Raw genomic sequence first — 20,634 nt, 5'->3', positions numbered from 1 at the left:
AAGTATGTTTTTGATTCATTCTTACCCTCAAAGGAGGAACTATAAATAGCTGTTCGTCTTCTTTTCTTATCAAGAGAATATTCTATTTCTGTAGTGTATAGAGATATAACAGACAAACATGGCAATCCATTGTCAATTATTGTTTTTTTAACAGTCAAGTCCATCATCTCCAGATCCAGCTAGTCTCATTACAGAAGATATTAGTACGAACTCCAATGGTCCAAAACCTGCAGAAGTTGTGCTGGATGATGACAGAGAAGACCTTTTTGCAGGTAATTATAAGTACCTTTATTTTAAAAAAAAATAATTGTCAATTATAGCATATATTCTGTTAGAAAATATTCTCTAAAGCAGAACTGACATTTTTTGTAAAGTATTAATGGTAGCTCTTCTTGTTACCAACTGAGGAGGATAGGAAATTTCAGTTAATTTGCTTTGTGAAAAATAAAGACTGTTGAAAGAAGCACAAATGTGATCCTTTCTGGTTTTAAGCATGTGAAAATAAGTTACACTAATAATTTGATTATTTTGATCAGTACTTGCACTCAAACTAATGGTTGTGGCATTCATACTTTGAGAAATAGCAAGTGATTATATTTTCTTATTACTTACAAGTTGTCACAAGCAAAATTAAACTCTGGACTTAAAAATCACTTAATTTAGGGACTTCCCTAGTAGCGCAGTGGTTAAGAATCCGCCTGCCAATGCAGGGACATGGGTTCGATCCCTGGTCCGGGAGGATCCCATATGCTGTGGAGCATCTAAGCCCGTGCACCACAACTACTGAAGCCTGCATGCCTAGAGCCCATGCTCTCCAACAAGAGAAGCCACCGCAGTGAGAAGCCCGTGCACCACAAGAGAGAGTAGCCCCCGCTCTCCACAACTAGAGAAAGCCTGTGCGCAGCAATGAAGACCCAATGCAGCCAAAAATAAATAAAATTTTTTTAAATAAAAAAATAATTTAAAACAATCACTTAATTTATAGTCTACTTATATTTGAAATCTGTTTTAATAAACTGCTTCAGTATTTACCACATGTTCCATTTTGATTGAATTTTAGGTGAGTAAATTGATATTTCAGGAATTTATTTTTGATATGGGGGCAGGATTTGGTGTAGTCCATTCTACCTTTTAAAAAATTGGACTCTTTAAAACAGTTATCTGTTTTAAGATTAAAATTTAGGTACAAATTAATGTTTGGATATTAAAAAGCAAAATCTTCCTTAGAATTAGTGACACAAATAATTAAAATAGTAAATCTTTGTGTATTTAAGAGCTTAATTTACCTAAACTGGCTTTCATGAGTTAAAACTTAATAATACATCCTCAGCTTTTATAGTGGTTGAATATTCAAACCATCCTGTATTTTTTTTGGCTGCGTTGGGCCTTCATTGCCGCACGAGGGCTTTCTCTAGTTGTAGTGAGCGGGGGCTACTCCTTGTTGTGGTGCTGTGGCTTCTCTTCTTGTGGAGCATGGGCTCTAGGCGCATGGGCTTCAGTAGTTGCGGCACACGGGCCCTAGAGTGCACGGGCTTCAGTAGTTGCAGCACACAGGCTCAGTAGTTGTGGTGAGCAGGCTTAGTTGCTCCACAGCGTGTGGGATCTTCCTGGACCAGGGATCGAACCCGTGTCCCCTGAATTGGCAGGCGGATTTTTAAACACTGTGCCACCAGGGAAGTCCTGGCAGGCAGATTCTTAAGCACTGCACCACCAGGGAAGTCCCCTACAAATATGTTTAAAGATACAATCCTCCATCACAGAGGTCCATATAATTTCCTGCTTGATATATGAAAAGTTTTCACTGCAGATAAATTCATGTATTTTATGAATTCACGTCAGAAAGTTAAAAATGTGATACCAAATTCCAATCATTTTCCTACCCCCACCCCCCTTTTTTTGTAGCTGCCTTACAACTTAGAGTATGATGACAGTTAACCAAAGTTGTAATACTCCTTTTTCTTTCCTTTCATGGACTTTTTTCCAGGCAGTCCTTAAAAGTTTTTTCATGGCATTTATGTTTTAATCTGAAAGATGACACAAGTTCTTTCTCTGCTAAGTAGGTGCTAATCTAAAATTGTGCCTATTCCTCTAATAGTAGAGGGTCATACATAGAACACTTAGATTATCCATTTTATTAAAGGATCTTTCACCTTTAAGTCTCAGAATTCTGTTAATGAGTGTGCTGAAACTCTAAAAACAGAACTGTGTGTGTGTGTTTGTGTAAGGAAAGAGGGTTTTCTTGTTTACAGTGTGCCCAGCTGATCAGTTTGCCACATGCGGATTATACAGTGATATTTGCCCACTAAGCTTGATTAGAAAAATCTTTTTTTGTGTTTTAGTCTACCTAGTGCAGCCTATACTAAATATAATGATACAAGTATGGTCAATGTCAGTGTTTGTTTTGTTTGTCTTTGTTTTTAAGGAGGGACATGGACTAAGCAGTAAAAATAGTTATTTGTTTCTTTTGTTTCTTTTGTTTATGCTTTATCTTTCATCTTAAACTCAGCTGCATTTCATAATGACATCATTAGGTGTTCTAAGACATGTATCAGAGGAGAAACTATAGGTATTGCTCTAGTGATTTAGCCATTTGGTTTTAAAACCATAAGATTAGATTGTAATTGGTATGTATGCTCATGTATTTTGGGTAGCATTTCAAATACTATTATGTCAGAAGTGGTATTAGAAAAAGTTCAAGTGTGACTTTTGTTACTGTTACTAGCTTACTTACAGAGTGTTCACCAAATATGGGTGACTACAGAGCCCCTTTCCACCATTACTTACATCCTGCACTAAGCTACACTGAACATACTAGGAAACTGTCCTAGAAGAATAAGGGAGGGTGAGCAAATTGCCAATATTGAAATTGTCCTAGACTTTTAGAATTGTTTCTGCCATTTAGCTTATTTCACTTACACTTTTCAGCAAATGATACCAAATCTAAGTTTAATGAGTATTCCTTTGTTTAAAAAATTCTCTGGTGTCTGTGGTCTGAGTGAAATATTAATTAGCTGACACTGACATAATCAGTGTATACTTATCTGCAAAGTATCTCTTCCAAGGAAATGCTAATCTTTGTACTTACATATGGGGCATTTTATGGAATCTTTAGGTCTGGTTTTAATTAATTTTTGTTAATTTGTAGTATGTTAGATCACTTTTACTAAAATAATACTTTTTCATGGGAAGAATTTAAAGCAAATTGTACATTGGTCTGCTGAGCCTAAATCTCTATCCATTTTATTTTCTTTTTTAAAAAAATTTTTACTTATTTTTTTTATTGAGGTATAGTTGATGTACAATATTGTGTAAGTTTCAGGTTACAACATAGTGATTCACAATTTTTAAAGTTTATACTCCATTTATAGTTATAAAATATTGGCTGTATTCCTTGTGCTGTACAGTATACCCTTGTAGCTTATTTATTTTATGCATAGTAGTTTGTACCTCCTAATCCAAGAGGTAAGATACCACTTCAGGTAAATAACATGTTACTAGTGATATACTTTTTGAGGTATTAAAATGACTCACTATCATTACTACCTTCCCAAACCTCAAGGAATGTAGGAAACTCAGGTTAGAAACGGCTGATCTGATCCTGTTTCCTTTATACTCCTGCCTGCCTTTTCCTGGTAGCATTCTATAAACCAACAGATTATCATTTTGGCCACTGATTGTAATTTTCACTTTTCTGGCTTTGCTTTTAGCTTATGCTGTTATGGTTGACTCCTGAACAGTATGAGTTTGAACTGCTCGGGTCCACTAATGTGCATTTTTTTAAATTAGCAGATACTACAGTACAGCTTGATCTGAGGTTGACTGAATCCAAGGATGTGAAACCTCGAATACAGAGGAGCCACATATATGGAGGGCCCAACTATACGTTATACTCAGATTTTTGACTGTGTGGAGGGTCGGCAGCCCTAACTCCCGCGTTGTTCAAGGGTCAACTGTATTTCATTTTCGTGGAATGCTTCCCTCATTTTTTCTCTAAACTCATTCAGATCTTCTCAATTCAGTTTCAAAAATATTCCTCATTTTCCCCAGCCTAAATTATTCTGTCCCACTTAACTCAAATTATAGTGTTTATTCTTTAGTTCATACAGCAATTAAATGTCTTGTAATTTTCTTTTTCTCTTGGCTGTTGTTTTTCTTTTATTATTATTTAACATTCCACATGCTTATGTCTTGTTTTCCCAACTAGATTATAAACTCCCTGAGGGCAGGTATGATATTTTACATTTCTTTATTGTTCTCCATTGCATTTAGCACATGTTACATAGCTTGTAGACATTCAGTTTATCGATTTGATTTGTTTTTAAATATATTTAATTTTAGATTTTTCAAATGAACGAACACTTTAAATGAAAACCTAAGCACCTGTTTGTTTTGCGTCGTATTTGTGTATTCAGCTAATATCCAGTAATCTTTAGTGGTTAATTGCTTTAGATTACTAACATTGTGGACTTTCCATAACAAAGTTTTAATCCCAGTTGGGATAGTTCTGGGCAGTTTTCTGCCATGAAATTTGTGTTCATATGTATAAAGGAATAGTAATGTTAGCCTGAATACAAGATTTTGGAAGGTAAGTTACCACACGTATTAGATATATTACAGATCCAAACACAAATGAATGTGGAATTATCCACGTCATTGCTTTCCTACTGGCTTTATCCCTACCACTAGTATAGACAGTTATGCTGACTTACTGGGATTCTTCCTAAAATCAACAAAGTCACTGTTGGTTTTAAAGTTTTGATAAACAATTAAGGAAGGATTCATAAATTATTTATAACAGTTATTTTAAAATAATATTTTGATATTGTGGATCATATAAAAATATTTTTCATAATTTATTGACTGCTCTGTAGACTATTGGGAGTTTGTTACCAGTGTCCTCAACTAACTTGTTTAATTTTTATCTAGAAGCTACAGAAGAAGTTTCTCTGGACAGTCCAGAAAGGGAACCTATACTCTCCTCAGAACCTTCTCCTGCAGTCACACCTGTGACCCCCACGACACTCATTGCTCCCAGAATTGAATCAAAGAGTATGTCTGCTCCTGTGATCTTTGACAGATCCAGGGAGGAGGTATGGAAAAATGTTTATATTCTAAGTTAATATGTAAATAATACATTTTTTGTCCCCCACCCAACATTTCTTTACTGTTAGTCATTTGTAATCAAAGCCTTTTAGAAATGTTTGGAAAAGAACACTGAACTAAAGAGGTCAGGTGATTTGGCTTCTAATTTTATCCCACCCCTTTTTCATCCAGTAACTTGGGCACATCACTGTCCTTCTCAAGTCAAGCAGTTTGTCATTTGTGATCTCATGATGGTAATGTGTGCCTCTCAGTGTTCCTCTCTTGGTCAAATAAGGTAATGTCTGAAAGTGCTTTGAAAACTTAATCACAATAAAGTGGTATCTTGAGTAATTTTATTTGATAAAAGTATAATAAATGTTAATGGTGATGTAGGCAGAGTAAGAGATGTGTTGTGAGTGGAGAGGAAGCATGAGGACCTTCTAAGGTGTAATGATGGTGTTTTTTCTTAATCTACATTCTGGTTACGAAGATGTGTTTACTTTGTAAAAATCATTGAGCTCTTTACCTAGGATTTATATACTTTATGTGTGTTACAGTTCAAATAAGTCTTACTTTTAAAAAATCTGTACAGGAGGGCAACTTTGAAAAAAATTATCATTAGAAAAACATCCCTTTATTTTTGGTAGCTTTAGACTATTAATATTGCTTTTAAAATTTGCAAGATTTAAGTTTCTGTGTTTTCTTCTTGAAAGTAACAAAAATTTCCCTCAGAACTGCTATTAATAAGGATTGCTTATTTACAATGGATGAAAAGTGCTTCTCTGTAGTCCCGTAGGTTTATCATTTTTCCTACTTCTTTTTTCAGTGAGCTTTATAGTGCTTTCATTGGCTTCAAGAAGAACATGTGTTTACTAGGTAATTGGTGAAATCATGGTGCTCAAGTTGCTTATAATTCCTGCAAGTATATAGGATTCTACTGGCAAAAGTAATGGCTACCTCCTGGTTTTTAAAGAGGAGAGATACAACCTTGAAAAATACTAATATTAAAAAAAATCAAGGAATTAATTATTTTCATAATCTGAATCTGAAGATTGAGTATATAGAACAAAAACATTCCACAATATTCCTACAGAAGACTACAACGTTTTCTCTATATCTGAGGAGTTGGAGGAAAACAAGATTTTCTGTTCCTTCTCCCAGTGATGCTTTTCCTGTTGTCTTTGTGTGTGTGTGTGTGTATCTTTTACATAGTCAGGAAATGTGAAAGCTTTTATTGTTTTTCATAAATGGAGTGCTGAGTGACTTTTCAAATTGATGTGACAGTGACCCTAATAAAAGATAGATGGTAAAAATTATAGTTATTAGTATTATGACAGTAATATAAACTGGAATCTTTAATAACAAAAAATTTTTCTAGATTGAAGAAGAAGCAAATGGAGATGTTTTTGATATAGAAATTGGTGTATCAGATCCAGAGAAAGTTGGTAAGTTAATATTTATTATATTTTGTACTTGCTTCTTTTTGATAATTAGCTTGGTTGTTAATGTGCTATTTTTCTTAACTAAATGCATTATTACAATATTAAAATGGTGCTTTTATTTTTAAACTCGTGGCAGCTTGTTTTGTTTTTTCCCAGCTTTATTGAGGTATAATTGACAAATAAAAATTGTGTGTATTTAGGATGTACAGTGTGATGATTTAATATATGTTATAAAATTATTACTACAGTCAAGTTAATGTATTACCTCATATAGTTACCTTGTGTGTGTGCATGTGGTTAAGCTTATGATTTTTAATAGTTTGACTTTTCTTGTAGGTGATGGCATGAATGCTTACATGGCTTATAGAGTAACAACAAAGGTAAGTCTTTTGCTCCTTTAAAAAAATATTGAGCCCTCACCATGTGTAGTATGAGGATACTACAGTGATTAAGGTGTAAGTGATCACTGTCTTTACAAAGGTTATCATCCAGTAAAAGTTGTATATAAATAGCTACAATGAGTTCTGAGTGGTTTGGTAGGTAAAGTATTCCGGGAGAGTATGCGGGAAGGGATCTAATCTAGGCAAAGGTAGGAGAAGTGATTTGGGTGGGAGAGGGACAAAGGGATTTGCTTGTGTAAAAGCCAGAAATCAAGAAAGCATTGTTCTTTCTAGGATCTGCAGGAAGTGATGCCAGATTAAATTGTTTGGCAGTAAGCCTTCCTATATTATGAACAGCCACATTAGGAATTCAGCCTTCATCCTTAGTATATATAATGGAGAGCCATTGAAGAGGTTCAAACAAGAATGTGGTACAATTGATCTTTGTTCTAGAAAGCTTTCTCTGACTCAGTATGGATTGGGAGGATCAAAGTAAAGGTCAGGATTTCCAGTTAAGAGGCGGTTGCAATCCTTAAAGGGATTGTAGGCCTTCAAATCTTAAAGAGAGAGGATCTGAAACAGTCCTAGCTGTGAGAAGCGATTCTTAATACTAAGGAATTAGTTCTAGGGATGAGTGAAATAAATGGCTTCTTGTGATGTATAGGAGGTAGAATCAGTAGGGCTTGGATGTAAGGAGTGAGGAAGGGGGGATGCCTAAGTGTGTGTGTTTTTTTTTAAATCTTTATTGGAGTATAATTGCTTTACAATGTTGTGTTAGTTTCTGTTGTACAACAAAGTGAATCAGCTGTAAGTATACATATATCCCCATATTCCCTCCCTCTTGAGCCTCCCTCCCATGCCTGAGTTCCCCCCCAACCCCGCGGTACGCGGGCCTCTCACTGTTGTGGCCTCTCCCGTTGCGGAGCACAGGCTCCGGACGCGCAGGCTCAGCGGCCATGGCTCACGGGCCCAGCCGCTCCACGGCATGTGGGATCTTCCTGGACCGGGGCACGAAACCGTGTCCCCTGCATCGGCAGGCAGACTCCCAACCACTGCGCCACCAGGGAAGCCCCTGAGTTTTTGTCTAGAGGAACTTTGTGGTTGTTGGAGTGATCCTGGAGAAGAGGCAACACAAGGAGAGGAGCACAGTATGGAGTCAGATTTGTTAATTCATTGAACAGATACTTATTTATTAAATACCTTGGGGTCAGGCTCTTTTCCAAGGACTACAGTATAGTCGTAAACAACACAAAGAAATGCCCTTCACTCATGGAACTTATGTTGGAGCAGGGGAAAATATGGTGAAATTGAGGTGGCAGTGAGATTTAAGTGGAGGTTTCCCTTGGGCTATGTATTATTGGACTGAAGCTCAGAGGAGATCTGGGCCAGAGGTAAAGATTTAAGAATCATTAGCATAAATACAGGTAGAGTCAATGAGATGAGTTAAGGGTAGAATAAAGCAAACATTTTCTGTCAAGATCTTAAGTTTCTGTAAAAAAAAAAAAAAAAATTCTATGATTTGGGTGTTTTTCAGTTGTTAGAAATCTTTACATCACATTAGTTAACTACTCTGCATTTTTTTCAGAGTAGATCAGTGTGTGTGATATGTATATATGCATGTTCACAATTATGTATTACATTAACTTCTAAAAAATTGTTTAGTATTCAAAATTTGAAATACCTCTTCTTCACTTGTAGACTTCTCTTTCCATGTTCAGTAAGAGTGAATTTTCAGTTAAAAGAAGATTTAGTGACTTTCTCGGTTTGCATAGCAAGTTAGCAAGCAAGTATTTACATGTCGGTTATATTGTGCCACCAGCTCCAGAAAAAAGTATAGTAGGTAAGTATGAATTTTTAAAAATTTATCGTTGTTACTCTTACTAGTTCAGTTTTAACTGTATAGATGTGTATATTCCATGATCATTCACTATCATGACATCTCAATATCTAGAAATACTGGATTTAAGTGTTCTGTTTTTGATAGTCATTCATCAACTGAAGAGTGTATAGCTAAGTTTTATTTTCTAACACTTGAGGATTTGATTTATATAATGTTAAATATTTGACAAGGTGAAAGCAACTAAAAACCCTTTTAGAGTCATTAGAGTATCTTATTATTGAGTAACACTTAGAGAATATTCAATATTATTAGTATATTAACATTTTTCTAAGGGTTTGGAGGTGTTTTGTGCTTAGCTATACATTGTACAAAAAGATTTGATCTAGCCTTTCTCACACAGGAGCTATTTAAACTCATCTTAGTTTATTACGTACTTCAATTTAACATTTAAAAATATTTTTACTTTTACAGGTAATAAAGGCTTACTTAGTTAAGAATATGCAGAATATTACAAAAGAGGAGGAAAACCTCCATTTTCCCACCATTAAAAAACATCTGTCGTGTCTTAAAATTTTGTAGTATATTTTCCAAGCTTTTCAGTCATAGGTTTTTATTTATTTCTATTTTTTTATATACATGATTATTATTCTGAAAAGTATTCAAAATGAATTTTACTTATCTTTAAGTTATTGTTTTTACTTTTTTAAACATTTGATTTGAAAAGCAGTTTTATCCATCTTTTATGATTTTTGAAACCTGATATATTTAAATGTATTATATTCTTTCTCTTTTTTAATTTTTTTTTTTTATAAATTTATTTTATTTATTTATTTCTGGCAGCTTTGGGTCTCTGTTGCTGTGCGTGGGCTTTCTCTAGTTGCAGCGAGCAGGGGTTACTCTTCATTGCAGTGCGTTGGCTTCTCATTGTGGTGGCTTCTAGTTGTAGAGCACAGGCTCTAGGCACTCGGGCTTCAGTAGTTGTGACATGTGGGCTCAGTAGTTGTGGCTTGTGGTCTCTAGAGCGCAGCCTCAGTAGTTGTGGCGCACAGGCTTAGTTGCTCCGCGGCATGTGGGATCTTCCCGGACCGGGGCTCGAACCTGTGTCCCCTGCATCGGCAGGCGGATTCTTAACCACTGCACCACCAGGGAAGTCCCTATTATATGAGAATTTTAAAATTGTATTTATTAATGCACTTAAAAATAATAAACTCGGGGCTTCCCTGGTGGCGCAGTGGTTGAGAGTCTGCCTGCCGATGCAGGGGACACGGGTTCGTGCCCCGGTCCGGGAAGATCCCACATGCCGTGGAGCGGCTGGGCCGTGAGCATGGCCACTGAGCCTGTGTGTCCAGAGCCTGTGCTCTGCAACGGGAGAGGCCACAACAGTGAGAGGCCCGTGTACTGCCAAAAAAAAAAATAATAATAATAATAAACTCATTACCTGTTAACAAATTAAAAAATTTTTGTGAAAAATAATTTTTATAAGACAAAAAATTTATTGAGTGGCTTGCTTTTGTTTTTTACATTTTTGCAAAATCTCTTTAAATTGTGGTTTAATAGAAAATAGCTGTATTTTCGTATCTGTTTCTACACTCTACCTGTTGTGATACAACACATCATATAACCTTTGTAAAACTCCACTGAGCTCTCATGAAAGAATGGGAGCAAAAAAGACACAAATAGCAGCTTAGTATTATGAAGGTCGATTTTTGTATATATCCCCCATCAGCCCAAAGGGTCTCAGAAACCTTACGAATATGCTACCCATACTCTGAGAACTGCTAGTCTAGTTAATAATGTTATTTCTCTGTCCTCTAAACTGTTGCAGTGGTATCTTTTGGCCTCCCATTATCTATGTAGTGAGCTTGAGTTTCATTTATCATAAATTATTTGTTATTAATATCCTTTTTTCTTTAAATTGTACAGCTATTTTTATATATCAAAAGAGAAAAAAACAAAAAATAGTTTTTCTCATTTTGATGGCTAGATCCACTAGTTTAGGCCTTAAACATTGAGCCAGAAAAAAAAATTTTTTTAACTAAATTTTTATGCCCAAGTTTGTTGTGTTTCAAACTAATATTTTGCCCTAATAATCTTCAACCTTCCACAAATTATTGAATTAAAAGGAGATTGAAAGAATTTGAGGCAACCACATAAAATGCAGTTTAAGAAAAAGATATAAATAAAGAAATTAGCAGGAAAAATAATTGTAGTTAAATAAAAGATGAAGCCAAGTTAAACAGTTTCCTCTAAACGTGTGCATAAAGTCTGAACTTCAGTTATTGAAGGTGGGTAACAAGTTGTTCTGTGAAGTTCCTGGCAGAAAATCAAGTAGAGAAGCAGTCATTAAAAAAATTTCATACTGTCCATCAATTTTTAAAAATAAAAATGAATATATTGTCTAAGAAAAATTTTAAATATGAGAGGCCCTTTTAATTATATACCCAGTGGTTTTCAAGTAACAAACACAGTGGTGTAATAAGAATAGTAACTTCTCTTTCCTGGGAAGCTGTAACTGCCACTAAAGGAAGAGGGGTCTTTTCATTAGCATATAACTGTTAACTGCTTTTATAGAACCTTAGTTGACTAAAAAGCACTATTTTTGTGAAGCTTTTAAAACAGAGCAACAAAGAAGTTGAAAAGTATTAAGGAGTAACTGCTTACAGTTAGTTTTTATTTACCGCAGTGGCGCATAATGGTTACTTACCTCTAGGAAGTAGCATGAGCAGAAGATCACAGAATTTAAAAAAGCAAAAAATTATATAGTGGTAAGGTTTTTTTTCACAAAAACAGAATATGTCAAATAACATCCCACACCTAGTAATCCACTCAAGGTAGGTAATTTTAAGTGTTTGAATGAGTTTTCCTTTTCAAACTATTGTATTTCAGAGGAATTATGTTAAAACATTCATAGGTGATATATCGTTTTTCACCAGGTGTATCAACCTGAATAAGAATTACATGGTTTTACATGATCTATTTTTAAATGGCTTTATTGAGATATAATTTACATGCCATACAATTCATCCATTTAAATTGTATAATTCATTATTAGCTTTTCATATATTCAGACTTGTGCATACCTCACCACAGTCAGTTTTAGAATATTTCTATTACCCCTTAGCCATCATCCTCTAATTTCCTCATCCACCCCCAGTCCTAGGCAATCACTAATTTACTTACTTTCTCTATAGATTTTCCAATTCTGGACATTTCAAAAAACAGGGAACCATATAATACATGGTCCTTTGTGACAAGCTTCTGTCAACATAGCATAATATTTTTAAGGTTCATCCATGTTGTACATATGTCATTACTTCATTTCTACAGAATCGAATTTTGAGAGTAAAAAGAACAGGGAAAGAAGAAAAATCTGCAATCTGATAGTAGTGTTAAAATTGAAATTGCTAATACAGAAATGATTAGCATGATTTTTATTCTCTAAATTTGAAGAGTTCTAAATATCTCTATGAAAGAGCTCATTATTTCAAACTGTTATAAAACCAGCTATGATAAATAAACATGTTCTTAGAATCTGCAACAGAGGAAATACTTAGCATATTAATGGATTACACTTATTTTTATTTTTCTAGTCCCCAAAGTAGAGAACGTTAATTATTGCTCATATGAGATGAAGATATCAAATATGCTTAAATTTACTAATTTGAACTCCATTATGCATATTGAAATGCAAACACATTTTAACTTACCAAGAGTTTAATGTATGTCAGATAGAGTCCAAACAGTTATAGGTTAGAAAACTACAGACACAGCTCAACCTCTGCTTTAGCTGTACTCTTTTAAAACTTACCTTATAAGTGCTTGCCAAGTACAGATGTTAATTTCTCAAAACTATGATAGTAGTTATAATTTTAGCGTTTTTGTCAAGTTCAAATTTAAAATATATTTTAAATTATGCAGAAATGATTATAAAAGAATGTTTCTCAGTAATAGAAAATCATGAGTCTTTCAATTTTTTCAAAGGCATGACCAAGGTCAAAGTGGGTAAAGAAGATTCATCATCCACAGAATTTGTAGAAAAACGAAGAGCAGCTCTTGAAAGGTAATTCTAATCAGCTGTGTTTTATTACTCTAATGTTTTTACTTCAGTAGTATAAGTCTAATTCCATTAAATGGCACAAGTATATTTTAAGTATTAAAATTCTCAAAGTACCACTTGATTACTCTTGTTAAGTGCTATAAGCTTTTATTAAGAAAATTGATTCATTCAGAAACACAGTACTGTACACTTGTTCCATTTTTATTCTCATTATAGTCTAACAAAGTAATACCTATTTTCATCTGAATTATTTCCTTTGAATTATTACTTCAAATAATACTGAAATGTTATTAAATACAATGAAAAATTAGGTTTGTGCTCCCTCCTTCAACTCTTTATAATTGATTTTGACTTGAGTGTACAGAAGTATTAGTCATTGCTCGAGTTGACTGTATAGTTAAAGGCTGATAGATATATATGCTGTGCCTTGCTTTAGACTTCTTGACCTGACACATTTCCTATGGCTTTGAAGACTTGTGTTCATTGTGGCCGACTAAACGGGAAATGGATGGGAGGAATCCCACTCCCAGAATCTTAACATTTCTTCCTTGCTATGCTGAAAATGTGAGAAAACAAGTTCAAAACTATCTTAAAGCCCAATTTGTAGTACATAAGTTGGTAATTACCTGCACTTAATACATTTTCTAATTTCATAGTTTTTGTTTGTTATTTTAATTGAATGTGCTTATTTGTTCTCTGTCTTATTTTCTCTCTTGGCTTAAAATTAGTGGTTGGCATAGATAGGACAGATTTTAGGAAATAGTATATATATCTATAGGGTACAAATTATTTTGTAAAACTTTTTGAGGCAGTGTATTTCTGGGTTTTAGTAATAAATTGTTTCAATTTTAAGAAAATACCACAGTAAAGTCAGGTTTGAACAATTTGCAATAAGAAAAGCTAGTGTGCAGCTTAAAATCTTAAAGACTTAAAAGATGAGATTATGTCTATGAGACTCAGCAGTTACTCAGGAAAAGGATTTAAATTGCATTGAAAGAAGTTTAATTTAGGCATTAAAATTGATTCTCTTGTGAAAGAGGTCATAGAATGAGTGTTTTTAAGAGTAAAGGTAGATAATGTGCTGCCTTGATTTTGCTTAGTCCTTCCTGAAAGTATAACCATGACCTTTTGAGAAGCCTTTCCAGTCCTATTTTTCTGTGAGTAAATTTGAAATATTTTGGATGGCATTCTTGATAAGGAAGTTAATGAAGATTTATTGTACCAAGGGCACATAATTTGATTCTACATTCACCTTTCTTTTAACTTGAATGCATTGCATAGTACTTAAACCATATCTTCATTCACTGTGTAACACTGAGGAGAGTTTTAAGGAAATATTGAAGCTTGACCTAGTGCATCTGTGAAGATAGTTTCTTACTGATAAATGTTACTTGTTAAATACTACCTTAGTGGAATTTGCAGTAGTGGGGTGGGGGGGGGGAAGGAAACAGTGTACTGTGCGTTCATTTTGTATTAGAAAAGATAACTAAAGAAAATATAGGTGTAAAGATACAGAAGGAAAGGAGCTGGAATGATTTTTCTCAAGTGATTTTTCTGTGGCATTTCTTAAAATTTAAACATTAGAATAGGCATATTTGTGGATATATAACCTAGTTGGATCTGGCGGGTCAAGGAAGTATTTCTTTGTTTACACTCTGGTATTCATTTACATATTTATTTGTTTGTACAACTTAGAGAATCCAGATAACTATTTTGAACGAAAGGATAAACATCTGGTATTGAAATATGGGAAGAGAAAGGGAGTGGTTAAGAACCCAAGTAATTTCTCTGTGCCACACTCAGTAAACTAAGCAGAAATTACTTCTAAGTATCCTGAAAATCGCTCACTTGATTTTCTTAAGAGTGCTTCATATCTTACCTACAAGCATATTGAATTTATTTTATAGTAAGGATACACTTCTGTAAATATAAACTAAAAAATGTAAAGTAGCATTATACAGTGTGTAGGGTTTTAGAATCCTTTCTCTGTTGAAGCCTGCACTCCATTACACACTACACACTATCTGTGAGGCCTTGGACAAGTTATTTAACTTAAATTCATTGTTCTTTTTCTCTAAAGTGTAAGTGTATCATAACAAGCACCTGAAAACCCAACTGGCAAAGCCTAAACAGTTACTGTCGGTTGATTAATCCATTCGTTCATATCAGGAAGTTTGGAGGTAGGCAGATGTTTAGTATTATCAAATCCATCAGGAAATCCTATTGCTTCCTTCTGATATCTGGACAACCATTTTTTTACCCGTCCACTACTAGTCCAAATGTCTGAATTAACTGCAGTAGACTCCTCATTGGTCTCCTTGTTTCCATCCTTGTACCTCTACTCTTTTTTCTAATATAGCAGCCAGGGTCATCCTTTTAAAACATGAGTCAGATCATCTTCCCACTCCTATTCGTACACCCACCCAGTTTCAGTCAATAAAAGCCAGAGTCCTCATAATGACCTATAAATTCTTAACATGACTTGCACTGCTCGCTCTATTACCTACTTGATCTCCTATCCTCCTTGATCACTTTGCTCTAGGCCACACTCACCTTTTTGCTGCTCCTCAAAGATCCCAGGCATCTTCCCACGTTAGGGTTCTACCCCCTACCCTGTCCCCACTGCCTAGAAAGCTTTTGTTCCCAGGTATCTGTGTACCTAATTCCCTTACCTCTTTCAGATTCAAACATTCAGATGTCATCTTGCCAGTGAAGCCTATTTTGATTATTGGTTTCATTCTGACCTATTCTGTTTACATCGCCGTCAACCACACCTTACACCCTTGATCCCATTTACTTGTCCTTTCTCCACTTGTCCTTTCATTTTTCCACAGCATTTGCCACCTTATCACATACTACATAATTTTTATGTTTATGATTTATTGTCCGTCTTCTGTTAACTAAAATTAAAGCTCCAGGGACTTCCCTGGTGGTCCAGTGGTAAAGAATCCACCTTATAATGCAGGGGACGTGGGTTCAATCCCTGGTCAGGGAACTGAGGTCCCACATGCCACAGGGCAACTAAGCCCACGTGCCACAACTACTGAGCTCATGCGCCTCAACTAGAGAGAGCCCACATGCCACAAACTACAGAGCCCACGCGCTCTGGAACCCACAAGCCACAACTACCGAGCCCACGTGCCCTGCAGCCTGCGCGCCACAACTAGAGAGAAGCCCACGCGCCGCAAGGAAGGATCCTGCATGCCTCAACAAAGAACCTGCATGTCGCAACTAAGACCCGATGCAGCCAAAAATAAATAAATAGTAAATAAATCACTTAAAAAATAAATAAATTAAAGCTCTACTAGAGAAGGAATCCTGTTCTCTTGTTCACTGGTACATTCTGAGTACTCAGAACGGTAACTGATGTGTAGTAAATGCTCAATAAATGTTGAATGAACAAATGAATGTCATCAAAGACCCAGGCTCTTTCTACCTATCTATTCTCTCATTCTTAGCACACATGTCTGAGTCTTAAGCGAGAGAAATATCTTTAACTCTGTTCCTCTCAAGCATTTTGTATAACCTGCTTTATTTTGTTTTGGTAAGTAAGTAGGAATTTGAAAGCCCTAAGTGATTCTAAATGTACCAATAACTTTTCCTTAGCACAATTCTCAAGAACATCTACTGACCACCTGTTGTTGAATCTGATACTTATTTTTCATCAGTTCCATTGCATCATCCAACTTCTGTCTTCCTTCAGTGTCTCTGCTTCTCTCCATACCTCTTTTCATGTACTTTTCTCACATTCTTTTCCTTTTTGTTCTGTATCCTTCCTTTATATATCTACAACCCTCTCTGACCTTAATTCTGAATTGATGACTATTTACAAATACCTTTTTTTTTAATGGTTAATTGCTCTTTATTTTCATGTAACCCTTAAGAAGAAAAGTTTTACCATCTCTTTTTCTAGAATATCATTTTCCAAAATGGATTCCTCAGATTGCTAGTATGTGGTAGGGTGAAAAAAGGAAATCTGTTGTCAGTTGAGGTTTATAAACGTAGGATGTAGCAAAGTTAAACCAGGTTTTTTTCCTGCAGTACTTCTCACAGCATTTAATATGCTGCTGTTCATTATAGGTCTTAAAGAAAAGAATATGTAATATATTTCAAACTTTCTTGATTGTAGAACCAGTCGTTTTCATGGAATATTGTATGAGACTAGTATTCTGCAGAACTCACTTTAAAAAGCTATTTTAGAATATAAATAGTATTAGGTATTTCCATTTAGGTAGAAATATTAGAATATTTCTTAAAGGTTTGGGTACTAGATGTTTTGTCTTCCTGCTTGTTCATTTTACAAACATCTGAGTGCTTGCTATTTATCAGCTGTTGTGTGCACTCAGATGAACAACTTACACAGACTGCTTTAAGCAGTGCACAGTCTAAGTAACTAAATAACTCACCTAGAGTAGTACTGGAGAACTTCAGTGTTAAAATTGTAAGTAAAATTCCAGTGGGAAAATACCAACATTTCTTAAACTTACAGGATTAGTGTTCCTACTGCGTCTCTTTTATACCTTTATAAAGTAAGCCTCAAATACTTTTTAAAACCACAGTGTAGATTGCATTGTACATATCTATTAAATGCTCTGTTTCTGTTATAATGACTTCTTGTGTGGGCTGTTGACTTAAAGTGAAGTTTAATATGGTGTGTATTTTATTTAAATATACAAAAACAGAAGTTAACATTTAAGCAGCGATTAGTCATTTTAACCGTTATATATAGTGTTTGACTTTAGAAAAGATTATCACTTTTTTTAGAAACTATTTTAGGCATACTTTATAATCTTATAAAGAGATAGAAGTCATCACTGACTACATTTATGCTGTAGAAATAAAGGTATATTAACTGTTAGGTAAAATATTATAATTGAAATATTATTGCATGTTACTAATCTGGGGAAAGAGCAATTTTTTAAAAATGGGATTAGTTAAGTAATCAATGATCATCAAATAGTGAACCTATTTTTTTATGAAAGATTGGTAATTTATTATGAATGTCAGGGCTATACCTTTTCTAGTAAAGGAAAATTACTAAAGTTAGGCTAATAGTGATTTAATAATGATGTTTCTCTTTACTTTTTATTTTATGTGATGTCATATAAGGAAGACATTTATCAAAAATAGCAGAACCTTAAAAATAAAAATATTGAAGAAAATTTAGTCCTTGTCAAATAAGGACCAAAACTTACTTGATAATTAAAATCTGCTGCCAAGAAAATAGAAATTGGTAGGCTGTTCTCCATTTTGGTAATGATGACAATTTAAAAAAAAAAAGTTTAACTGGACTATATAGTAATATATATATTACTAGAATATGTATAGTAATAACTGGAAATATAATGACCCACCGAAAGATAGCATTATTTGATAAATTTACCTATATACCCTTTTATAACTCTAATACTTCGCAGTAAGAAGTTTGGTAAGTTATTTAACCTCTCCCCATTCCTACCCCCACCCCCACCATGTCTCTTTTTACATAATTATGAATTTTCAAAAGATGAACGAAAAGCTTTTTAATCATTAAATTGCTATAAGATTCTACATAATTAGAGTGAAGGCAAACTGATATGAAGGCAAACTGATATGATAGGAGGCAAACAGAGGACATCTTTTTTTTTATTTTTTATTTTTGTTGAAATAAGATTTAAAATAAGATGGTACTGATAAATAAAGGAGCATTTTATTCTTAAATCTAGGTATCTTCAAAGAACAGTAAAGCATCCGACTTTACTACAGGATCCTGATTTAAGGCAGTTCTTGGAAAGTTCAGAGGTATTATTTCTACTTTAAATTTTTATATGTAAATGTTCTCATTTATGATTATCAGTGTAATGATTTGTATAAGAATAGGTGTTCAGTAAACAGTTGCATTAATAGATGGAATAAAGCAAAGATTTTTTTTTGCTTAATGCTTTAATTAGCTTTAATTACTTTAAATTACTAACAAAATATCTTCTTTGCGTTGATAATTGTAGGATGATCATTCCCTTTCTTGAAAAATTAAAACCAGATTTAAAAGAATGGCTTATAAATAGTCTAATTCTGAATTCCCTAAGTTGTTGCTTAGGCATTGTGTTGAAATAAGTTTATTCAGACCTCATTTTAGAGATAGTTGAATAATGTGTGTTTGTGTGTCTACATTCTAATCGTCTTATTAAGGTTTTGAGGTGCAAATTTATGATTTGAAAGAGCTTTAATTATAACCATGCTGCTCTTTATATTTGGCACATTTTATCCTCTAATTGTTACCATTTGAGATTTGTTTTTAAATTTACTTGAACCCCAGAATTGTTAAAAAATTCAAAATCACACAGTCCTAACTAAACATAAGGAGATTTTTCTCAAGACTTTCTTCTTTTTTCCTTATAAACAGTTTATTTCTGCTAGCAAACAGGTGGCCAGTGTTAAAGTGCTTGGCAATTTCTTAATATATTTTGACAAACAGAGTGTTGTTCCATCTAAATGTAAACGTGCAGAAGAAAAACAAATGGAAAGTCTATTTTTTAAGTTTTCCTTTGAGAAGTAGTGTATTTGAGAAATTACATCTCACTATTGAAATGTATGAGAGTGAAGAAAATACAACCTCCTTTTTTTCTTTTTTCTTTTTTTTCGGGGCTGTGTGTGGGGGCAGTCCCTTCTGTGGCCAGTTAAACCTCCAGGCTTTTAACCGGTTTGTTTGCCCTTATTTGTCATTCAATTCCAGCTGCCTAGAGCAGTTAATACACAGGCTCTGAGTGGAGCAGGAATATTGAGGATGGTGAACAAGGCTGCCGACGCTGTCAACAAAATGACAATCAAGATGAATGAATCGGATGCCGTAAGAGCTGATTTTTTGACTTGAATAATGAGATGAATTAATGAGCCCAACAGTTGCATTTTAAAGCTGTACAAGTAGAAAATAGGATATTAATTTGCTTATTGAGTTTAGTTCTCAGCACATCAGTTGACCACCATGGTTATACATGGTTAATTTGTTGCTTTAAAACAAGGAATGTAGCTTGCTATTTATTGGTAACCTAATTTACAGTGGTTTGTTCTGGCTAAATTAGCTCCATTTTTCATTTTTTTCTTAGTGGTTCGAAGAAAAGCAGCAGCAATTTGAAAATCTGGATCAGCAACTTAGGAAACTTCATGCCAGTGTTGAAGCCTTGGTCTGTCATAGAAAAGGTTTGTTTGTTTTGTTATTTATACGTTTAACGCTGTAAGTTAATTCAGATATTTTATTTAAATTTTATTAAAAATGAACATTTTAAAGTTATGAATATTTTAAAGAGGATGTTTTCTGTTTCAACTTTGTTATTTAATGTTTTCTGTTCCATTTTATGTAACTTCTAGTTTAGAAGGAGAAAAATCTTGAACTTGTAAAAGTATATTTTGAATTTTGGATTAAAACTGATTAACTCTGTTAAACATGTTTAATGAATGAATGAAGATGTCTTATTGGTAACTTATATAATTAAGGAATGAAATTCAAAAATGAATGATGAAATTTTTCTTTAAAATGTTAGTTTTGTACCTATATTTCATAGAGAACTCTGGAGTATTTTCTTCATTTTTCAAATACCATATTTAAAAACCTGGAGGGGGTGTTAAAAATTCATAGAAAATTTTAGTTGTAATTTTTTGATTCCGTGGTGAGGTTTTTGGTTTTATTTTTGAAGAATACATGCTTTTACAATCATCTTTCTAAAACAATAAATAATTTAGTATGTGCCATTCCCAGCAATACACTGCAAAAAATAATTACAGAAAATCTACTGGTACATTTATTATTGAAAGTAACTTATAACAGTTTTTGCTATTTGTATTCTTTCTCTTAGGGAA

General features: G+C 34.0%; 1 protein-coding gene across 1 annotated transcript in view; it reads left to right on the top strand.

Moving 5' to 3' along the window:
- SNX2 (sorting nexin 2) overlaps positions 1-20,634 on the top strand; it is a 53,042-nt gene that overhangs the window by 21,722 nt on the left and 10,686 nt on the right. Inside the window, exons 2-10 of the mRNA XM_082835502.1 lie at positions 155-272; positions 4,927-5,090; positions 6,461-6,527; positions 6,861-6,904; positions 8,603-8,744; positions 12,726-12,804; positions 18,507-18,582; positions 19,514-19,627; positions 19,884-19,977. Coding sequence (XP_082691628.1) covers positions 155-272; positions 4,927-5,090; positions 6,461-6,527; positions 6,861-6,904; positions 8,603-8,744; positions 12,726-12,804; positions 18,507-18,582; positions 19,514-19,627; positions 19,884-19,977 — 898 coding nt within the window. The remainder of the gene's footprint in view (positions 1-154; positions 273-4,926; positions 5,091-6,460; positions 6,528-6,860; positions 6,905-8,602; positions 8,745-12,725; positions 12,805-18,506; positions 18,583-19,513; positions 19,628-19,883; positions 19,978-20,634) is intronic.

Source organism: Leucopleurus acutus (genome assembly GCF_964270905.1).
Source record: "Leucopleurus acutus genome assembly, chromosome: 3".
Taxonomy (NCBI): domain Eukaryota; kingdom Metazoa; phylum Chordata; class Mammalia; order Artiodactyla; family Delphinidae; genus Leucopleurus; species Leucopleurus acutus.
Note: the sequence above shows the minus strand (reverse complement) of the source record. Positions and strands in the feature narration are given on the sequence as shown.